We start from the raw sequence: 10373 nt of genomic DNA, 5'->3' as shown, positions 1-10373 counted from the left end.
ATGTTTTTTGGGCGAGACCACAGCAATACATATATACATGTACATAAGCTTTAAAGAAACAAAAACAACAACAACAACGACGACGACATCAACAAAAAGGCGCAGTTCACCTAAACGAACATTTTTCCTTATTTTAACAGTTTTTAACGAGTTGGTTTGACTGAAACCTGGATTTATGCGTTTTAGACGTATATTTGTATGATGCATGTAGTTTGATGTATTTTATAAAAAAAATATCTTATAAGTAGTGAAAGCACTTAATCTATCAAATAATTAATTCGGATAAAGGAGAAAGAAATATAATTGTTAATGCGCTTAGGCATCGTGACCTATAATATAATTGAAATACAAGTACATTTAATTTTATCACCTCTTAAAGTACTTAAACTATTTTTTAATAACTTCATAATGCTACCTTATTTTCTTAAATGTAACATTATTGTGTTTAAATACAATATTTAAAAAGTTATTACCAGATGCAACGGAAAGGACCCCTTTTCATTCATTCAATTTTAATCATGTTTAAATACCTTAAAATTTATTAGACATTTATAAATATAATTTTCTAGTTTAAATATCCACTTGTGTTTGTTTAGTTTACTACTCTGATTTAAATATTATAACTTTGTACAGGCAAAAAAGAACGAATAAACTTCTATGTGGGGTATAGTCAAAGATACAGCATCCAAACGACACAAAAACCCCGGACGCTATTCACAAATATTTTGATTTTCATTTAGAATTTAATCCCAAATAAACTAAATCAGGGGGTGTGGGGTCCAAATTGATAAAAGAGAGGGTTACTGAACTGTTAACTAACAATTGTAATGGATCCTAAAGACCTTAACCCTCCGAGAAAGAGACACTCTCCTCGCATACGTAAACGGGTATAACGTCCCCATTCCTATCTGACGCAATTACGTATCCCGCCAAGCCAAACTGACGCCTTTTTTCAAGATTTTTACTGTCGGACAGGTAAAATTCATGTAGGGATGACCATTTGTAATATCAATTTCAAACCTTTGGATTCTATATCTTAGTAAGCGACAGACTGCTCTGATTATTGTCCATTCCTATTGTTTGGTTTCAACGTTTGGAAGACTTTTAAATCATAATTATGGTAGAAACAAATCCCCCTTCTATTTGCACGTAAGATACACTATTTATGCCCTCTAAAAAGTTAAATTTATATTCTTAAAATTCCCTTTTCTGAATTTCAGTTATCTTTTAGTAGAAAAAATGACGTTATCTACTTACACAAGCAGAATACACTGATATAATTGATAACGTAACTATGTGTTTTGTGCACATAAATTTAAGATCATACATTTGTTATCATCGTTTGAGTACAAGGAAAGTTTTTGAGATGAATGTGCATTTTATTTTTAAATTGCTTATTTGACTATAATAATAGTTCTATTTTTACGAAATAGTCGATTGCGGTAATTGTGGTCCAATAGTTTATATAAAAAAGAAGATCTGGTATGATTGCCAATGAGACAACTCTTCACAAGAGACCAAAATGACACAGAAATAAACAACTATAGGTCACCGTACGGCCTTCAAAAATGAGCAAAGCTCATACCCCATAGTTATAGTATATTTATGTTATCCTTTCCGACATAATGGTATAGTCTAATATTCTATCGGATACTTGTATGAGGGTCTGGATGTGGGATTCTTCATTTAATTTTTTTTTAATTTTTAGACCATTTTAGTTTATTCTATTCTATATTTATTTTGCCTCTTATTCTTTATTCTTCACATTTTGGCAGCATATCCCCTTTTTATATATTAGTATTTATTTGGATTAGCTTTCTCTATTCCTTATCGATTACAATACCCTTAATAAGATATAGGAAGATGTGGTATGAGTGCCAATGAGACAACTCTCCATTCAAGTAACAATCTTTAAAAGCTAACATCATAGGTCAAAGTACGGCCTTCAACACGGAGCCTTGGCTCACACCGAATAGAAAACTATATAAGGGCCCCAAAAATTACTAGTGAAAAACCATTCAAACGGTCTAATAGTGTGCACTTTTCTGTAAATCTCACCCAAACCTCTTATCGTGTTAATGTTTTTTTTGCTGAAAAGTTTATATCGCTCCGCTACACCCCTTTTAAACATTTTCATGAATATTGACTAACCATATGTTAAGATTTTCTATACTTTAGTCTAGTAATATACAGGCTTCCGCAAACGGTTAATTTAGATATAGAGAGAATATTCAAATGTTTGCATATAAAAGTTATAAAAGTTTTAAACGTAAGATTGTATATAAGAAACAAAAAAAAGTAAATGAGCGATAGTCGTTAAAAAGAATTAATGTCAGAATATTTTCTTAATATAGTTAGCGCTTACCGAAGGAGCAACATGCATCATTCTCATTTGACCTAACTATAATCTGGTGTCATGGATTGGGTTGATCTTCATATGATTTGGAAATATTTAGATTTTGATTTAAAATTGGTTATTACTGAAGGACACTCCACATCGTACAAGTACAAGTACTGTTATTACAGACAGTACTGGAGTACTTTTAAAAGCAAATTTTGATTGAACTGTATTATTGTTGTTCAATTAAAAGTTACACTATATGTATAATGTATGTATTTAGACATGTATACATTTAGATATTCTTGATTATAAGGTGAAAATTGAAGCTATGAAATTCCTAAAAATGACCTGAGCGGTTCATGTATGACCCGAACGACGACAAATCAAGACAAAAGAAGCGACTTATGTATGATGCTTCATGTCTGCAATTAGGCAACACAAGAATATATTTTAAAAGTGTCAAGATTCAGACAGTGCTTGGTAAAATATTCTTTTTATCAAGGAAATTTTGAATAAGCTTCGTAATATAAATTACAACTCAAGTAAAAACATTGAATTTGTGCCGGAACGTCACGCACGCAATTCCTACAACCCCTTTGATTTAAAACAGAATCTTCGAAATTTCCTCCGCAAAACAAAATAAAATGTTAACAAACACTAACCACTATAAAAACTAATTCAGTATTTGTTTTCCTTTATGTTCTTATAGCTCTTGGTCATATGCTTAGTAATATCTAGTATATTTGAGGATTAAAACAACAAAGCTATGTGAAAAAAACGGATGTCCAACGTTACATTTTTGAACAACTGTTTTATCTCTTATGTATAGTGATCCTATTTCTTATTCTCTGATCTTCCCGAAACTTGGCAGAAGCAACGAAGTGTGTCAGTTCTTGGTTAAATTAAAGCCGTTCTTTTGTCGAATTTCGTTTGACTCGGTGGCTTCATATTAAGCTTGAATAAGAAAAATGTCCAATGACGTTTTTCGTTGACTTAACGACTGAAAGGTAGTTTTATAAGTAGACATAGCTAAAAATGTCTAAAAAATGTGAGATAATTATAACATCTACCGAAAGAATAAACATTTGCCTCATTGTTCGTGAGTTCAAAAATTGTAGATTCTATGAAACCATCTCTCACGGTGGGTATGGTTGTCCTGCAATAGAACGTACTGTGCTGGTGATTCGGTCCTGACGGGTGCTGGTGATCAATGAAAAAATGTAAACAAAGACGAAAATGATGATTTTTGACGTTTTCACTCATAAAAAATGGTAAAAAACAGTTGAGATTTTTCAATTTCGTTTCTTATGTGTTCATATATAAACCATTACAAAAATGACCCTGTAAACTGTTTCAGAAAGCGTAACACAAAAATGCTCATTTTCAGAAAATCTCGAACTGAAAAAATAAAACAAAAATGCTCATAGAGTCCGCTTTCTATACCGCAATCTACACGACAAAACAATTTTGTGAAAAAACATTGCAATTTATTAAAATTTTGCATTTTCTCAATTTATTCATGTCCTGATACTGTGCTGGTGGGTCCTGTCATTGTGCTGGTGGGTCATGATACGGTGCTGGTGATTTTGGATAAGAAGTTGGTCATATTTGAAACAAATGTTACAAAATCAATAAAATTAGCCAGATAATTGTTGCCAACAGGATCTATGACTCCTATTTTAGCTCTTGTGCATCCATTTGGCTGTTTAATATGTGTTTTCAAATGATCTGAACTTGTATAACATAATAACATAAAAGGGCAACATCTTTTGTCCAATATCAGATAACAATATATAGTACCTAAAATAAGTTAAAAATTCCACAATACTATATAATTCATTTTATGTGTAAATTTGTTCGAAAAAAGTGAAAAGAAGAGACTTTTTTTAATGTCATGATTATATGTCGCTCTCTAGATCTATGCTTAGCATTTATTTCAGATGACATGGACTCCTCACCCTGATGACCCTGCTGCCTTTCATAACTTTATCCGTATACATATATTAATAGATAAACAAAAGGCTGCATGCAACAAGTATTTTTGTATTTAAAATGATTCGTTGTAACGAGAATATTTGTGGTGAATGGAAACTGTGAGGGTCAAAATCTTAAATTGCTTATAAATGTTGCTGGAACCAGTTTCGTTATCTGATCTGAATTTTCTGAAATGTGCAAGGTAGATAGACATTTTGATTTTTTTACTCGGTAATGAACCATTGTGTTGATCCCATGCTAAACATAACAAAAATCTCTGTACAAAGGTCTGTGAATTTTCTACAAAAATAGTGATTTTGTTTTCACTAAATTCTCTTTTTCTACTAAATACAATAATGAAATATAATAAATAATAATGCTTTGCAAGAAGTTTCCCCTTGATATATGTACAAAATTATATCTCTATTATTCATTGTCTGTGCTGTTTTGATACTATTGCAGTTTGCACATTTCGAAATTGACAAGCCACAGGAGGGGTCATAAACCGTACACGAAAAGATAAAATATTGATATAAGTACTTAATTTGCATCTTTGAACCACCACCCCGGCTTGCTTTTTTAGGAGCCTGGGGTGTCTAAAAATGGTCGATTACAGACAGCCGAGTACGCATTTTACTTTCCAGGCGTGTTATTGTTGATTGTTAAAGTCCTGAAAACGGATAGATGGAAACAAAAATGTTTGATATATGGGTCATTTTCAAAAAATGTCGAATTTGAAATTAAAAAATTTATTAAAAGTTACTAAATGTCTTGAAATTTCTTGTCTCTACACTATCGTTCAAGAAACGAGGCGTTTTAAATGTAAAGTTTACTTTGCATTTTTGAAATCAACACTGACTGATTCAATAGTCATAGGGAGAATAATTCAACGACTGATTTAAGTAGCGGTAACAGGATAGACATGAACCTCCTGTACGCTGATTGAATTTAGTTTGTAGATAATCTGTTACATACAATGATAAAGAAGCTACGATTTTTCGTTAGAATTATAATTAACATTCTTAAAAAGTCCCTTTTGCAGATATCAAGGCGATCAGAAAATCGGAAAAAAATTATTTGAAATGTGTTTTTCTGACGATGTACGCACACAAATACCCCCAAAATCGGCCTTAAATGCAGTTTAATCTTATCAAAATAGATGTAAGGTGTGTTTATTATTAATGTTCTGAATCACAAATCCGACAAGCTTTCATTTAAACCATTACAACTGAAATTTCCATTAGAAATAAAAATTTTAGCATTGGTGTACTGAAAATTCGACATTTTTTGAAAATGACCCATATCTGACTTTAGATTCATTTTTTTTTTTAATATAAATTAAGGCTACATTTTAATATAATAATTCTATGAATTCACAATATAAAAAAAAGCAGAAAAAAATGAATGAAGTGAAATATCTTAGTAAGGAGTAATTACTACAGATATGGTGTGTTTGACACACAAAACTTAAAAGCGTAGTGATATTACCAATATTAAAATATAAGTATATTTTAGTTGGGTATTTTTTCCATTTACTCATTTTCAATTATAATCAAGGCACATTTTATTTTTATTCATGAAAAATATTTATATATAGAAAAGAAAAGAAAGAATTCTTTATCAAAAATATTTATTTTGAAATGAAAAAAGCTAAGAAGTTTTAATTTTATTAGTGTTCTCTAGGTTATCTCGTCTTTATTCTCTGACATATTCTAGCCTGCCCTTTCATAAAATAGTGATTTTTTTTAGTGTTCTATCGAACTTTCGAAAAAAAATACATGATAACCGTTTAGACAAAAAAAAATTGTTGGAAAAATCTTACAGCAAGTGATTCTAAATAGCTATAAGATACATTTTTCTTTTACAATACAACTTTTAAATCTTACGGGAAACTATTCCAAGCTTTCACTGTAACCTCGCTCTAACTTATCCCCATCCCTTCCCCCCCCCCAAAAAAAACAAAACAACACCAAACAAACAAACCCGCCATACTATTGTCATTCTTATAGTCAGCACTCAATTGTTCACAAACAAATGTGTTTTAAGCTGCTAAAGACATGATTCAAACGCTCAGAAAGTCCTTTAATTGCTCTATATTTTTGCTCTCCATTTTTATGCAAAACCTTTTACATTTTTATTTTATGGGTTATTGTTGAAGGTCGTACGATGGCGTATGGTTGTTAACACATACTTCCTTTGGTTTCTTATGGAAATTTGTCCATTTACAACAAATATACCACATCATCTACTATATATAAGTATTGTATAAATTACAACGTATTTTGGTGATCTTGCAAAATGATCGTAATCCCGAAAATCGTAAACATATTTTCTTATCTTAAAAGGGGACAAGAAGGGTTCCATTAATAGGCCAATAGATAAGATTACAGTTTATAGTTTAAAAAATAAATTAAAAAATAGGGGTATTTTTTCTCTCATAATAACAGTTAACATATTCACAACAATGTCAATTTCAAGAAAGCAGACAACAGCTAATAAGTCAATAACAGTACAGCATCAATGCTCTTGAATATATGCCACTTTTAACTAAAATATAAAAGCACAGAACCAGGACATAGGAGCACAGAACCAGGACCGTTTTTCTTATCACCAGCACAGCGTCAGGACAATTCCGTTTAACGAACTTGCACGACTTTTGCAATATAATATTGTAGTAATATACTTTGCATGGTACTTATGACACATCAGAGAAAACTAAGCAACAAAACAGTCGTTTTATTGCTGTTTTTATACAATGTAAACAAACCCACCAGCACAGAATCAGGACCCACCAGCACCCGTCAGGACCAAATTATCCAGCACAGTACGTTCTCTCGCAGGACAACCATACCCACCGTGATCTCTACACAGTCGTTTTTCAAGCGGTAGCCATTTTGTCCAAGTTGATATTTCATTTGCCCAAGCAATTAATGCGGTTTTTTACGTGATATTTCAATAAGTAATTTATAATTTACCAAAACAAAAGTTAGATACACGAAAAGAACATACAGTCTAGATTCTTTTTTTATTAACTGCATGTTTGGGTCTTACAGGAATAAAACGCTACGAAACATTACAAAACGATAGCCATTTTGTCCAAACGTCGAAAAACGTCGAAAAATCCAAACAAACGCTTTTTTTCGACGTTACATGTGCAAAATGTGTTCCATTGTATATTCCTGATACTTAAAACGAATCGCGTGGTGAAATTTAAAAAAAAAATGCTGGTTGTCGAAAAAAAACCCACTGTGCATGTTGTGCATGAAACGGAGGTAACTGAAAGACTAATCGGAAACAGCGACAAAAACAGTTTCGTTGAATTAATGCAACCCCGTATTATACGGACGATTCAGGAGAAGATTAGTACATTTTAAAAGCAAGCAACTTCAAATGACTGGGAAAATAATTTTCAAGATCGAGTTATAATAATTTTATTTGATAGTTGTATTTCGACAAGTTATGTGTCGAGCAAATTTTTAATACAATTCAATTCAAATTAATCAAGGGTAAATATGTTTTTATTTACTTGCAGAGTGTCGGATATAAATTTGTATAAGAGTTGAATCAAGATATGAAAAATTTACAATGACAGATGATATGCACCATGCAATTTTAGCAGCCTGCGTTTAAAGTTTTGTTATAATTCATTTATTGAAAACCGTATACTTCTGTCCCATTTTTCCTTCCTTCAAGTTCATTACCTACGACAGACAATACACTGAACATTTTAAGGTGAATTAAGGGTAAAAATTATTTAATCGATTTCACAACTTGAGGTAAATAAATTCATGGTAAATAGACATCACAAAATTAATAGAGACAGATTTAGAATCAACCAACTACATAAAAAAAGCAAATGAAAAATGAAAGCAAATTGAATAAATGTACGTCAAAAGTTTCAGAAAACTCTCTTTGACGTCGTGGTGGTGTAACGTCGTGTTGTAGGAACATTGTGCACAACGTTTTGTTTACTTCTAAGCGTCTCGTAATTTTTGGTGGCTTGTATGTCTTTCTATGCTATGAGTAAATATGAATAAAATATGAATTAAAATGCCAATGAGTAGTCATGCATAATCACCAACATTTACAGAAATATTGAATTTGAGGTCCCAATACGGATTTTTACGATGTCAACTACCGGGCCAAAATGTAATCTAATAAGACTAGTTTGTTTAATGTGAATAAAAAAAAGGCAAACTTGACGACCAAAGTTTTACAGCTGCAGGACACTAAAACTAACATTTCATTAGGTCAAGAATCCGATGTGGAAAACAGCATCAATTAGTGTCTATACGAATAGTATTTCATACTTCGGACAAGCCAATCCAAATGGTAAATGCATGGAAACGATTCTTTCGGTATTCAACTCTGAAATATTATCTTTTTATAATCAGATGAATACATTACTGTCTCTTCACCAACTATAATTTTTGTTTATCAGTACATAAACACTATGCTCTGGAATGATGTTATTAACTGGACGTTCAGTCCACCACCAGGAATAAGGTTTACTTGGAAAAGATAGCATTCTTCATCTAAAATTTCTTCATGTGACCTGAAGGCTAAAATATGATAGTTCCAACTATTTTTAATTAAATATGATTAATTTTATAGAAAGTTAATTTTAAAATGTACAACCACATTGACGGTGATACCATGGGATATCCCTAAGGGATTAGCACGGAATCGTTTATTGCTTTTAGAGTGACGGTGACATATAACCTTAATTCACATGTTGACTCCAAAATTGATAAGCCTCTTCCACTTCCCTTTATTTATTAGTGTACTTACAGTAATATTCCCATCAGGCAATGACGGAAAGACGCATGTTTCCATGTGAAAACCATTTTAAGTTCCATATTTTCTTTCTCCTAAGTAACTGAGCGGCCTTTCGCCTATTTATTACAAAATCAAAAATTTTCTCTCCCTACCCTTTATCTTCCATTTCTAATCCAACAGTCCATAAGTTATCAACTGTTTCGGATACACAAACGGACGTACAAAGTGACAACTTTGTGTTTCCGAAAACAAATTGATTCGAGTACATACACGGACGGACAAAGTGACTACTATACATCATCGGCTTTCGAAATTTTTTCGGAAGCATTAAAAGTGTCGCGATGCATTCGAAATAACGGCGAATAACGTGTGCATCGTAAGCAGTGAGATAGTCTTTCGATTTCAGAAAAAGAGTTAACGTTGAAGTTTAATACAGAATGTATATGCAAGAACATTTCCATATGGAATTTTGAATATAAGATCGAAGTTGATAAAAGTCTCCCTTTACCTGTTCTTCCTCTTCGGTTTCGTCTTCCTCTTCAGATTCTTCGTCTTCCTCTTCGACTTCTTCGTTTGGATCTTTTGGCGGCCATAAATCTCGTGTTGGTGTATCTAGACGGATTAATTCAGGGTCGTCCATTTCTTCCGTGAAATTTCAAGTTTTTAATCACAGTGATTCTATTAAAGCTACTCAAGATATTGTAACATAATATTTTATTCTGTATTTCTATCGATTTCAATTTCAGAAATTAATTTCTTCAATTTTCATTGGAAAACAAGCGTTTATAATTAAATTGATGATTTTGTTACATTGAAATGTTTCTGTTATATCCGTTTGAATAGCTTAATTAATGATTCTCTACTTAAAAACTTGTTCAGGTACAAAATGATGACATTTAATAAAGTTTGCTGATTACAGCAGTGATATCTTTCTTTATCATTAGGTTCAAAGCACCGTACGAAATGTGTTAATAATTCATTAGATATTTTTTAAACCCTGACAATGGGAAGGCGGTGGAGTTTGTATAAATTACAGATTTTAAATCACCGTTGCTAGACCATTGTTTGATAAAACACAATATAACGTAAAGATAAAGACGTATGTATTTTATTATATTTTATTTTGTATGTACAAGACAAATCTCAGATCTATTGAATAAAGTTTAATATTGATCTCTTTGTTTGAACTATAAAAATAACTCATTTCTTGAGTCTTTCTTAAACAAACGTCTTTCAGTTGAAACAATGTTAAAAATCTATCTACTCCTAAAATCACAGC

At 31.6% G+C, this 10373-nt stretch overlaps 2 protein-coding genes across 3 annotated transcripts in view; both read right to left on the bottom strand.

The window, feature by feature from the left end:
• The window catches only part of LOC139485470 (uncharacterized), a gene marked incomplete in the record, with an annotated part of 26585 nt that extends 16636 nt beyond the window's left edge, over positions 1-9949 (bottom strand). The window contains 1 exon segment of the mRNA XM_071269984.1: positions 9603-9949. Coding sequence (XP_071126085.1) covers positions 9603-9734 — 132 coding nt within the window.
• LOC139486786 (ragulator complex protein LAMTOR1-like) overlaps positions 1-10373 on the bottom strand; it is a 513831-nt gene that overhangs the window by 400471 nt on the left and 102987 nt on the right. The window lies entirely within an intron of this gene.

The sequence above is a fragment of the Mytilus edulis genome, chromosome 8 (assembly GCF_963676685.1).
Source record: "Mytilus edulis chromosome 8, xbMytEdul2.2, whole genome shotgun sequence".
In the NCBI taxonomy this organism is placed as follows: Eukaryota; Metazoa; Mollusca; class Bivalvia; order Mytilida; family Mytilidae; genus Mytilus; species Mytilus edulis.
This window is presented reverse-complemented; position numbering and strand designations above follow the sequence as displayed.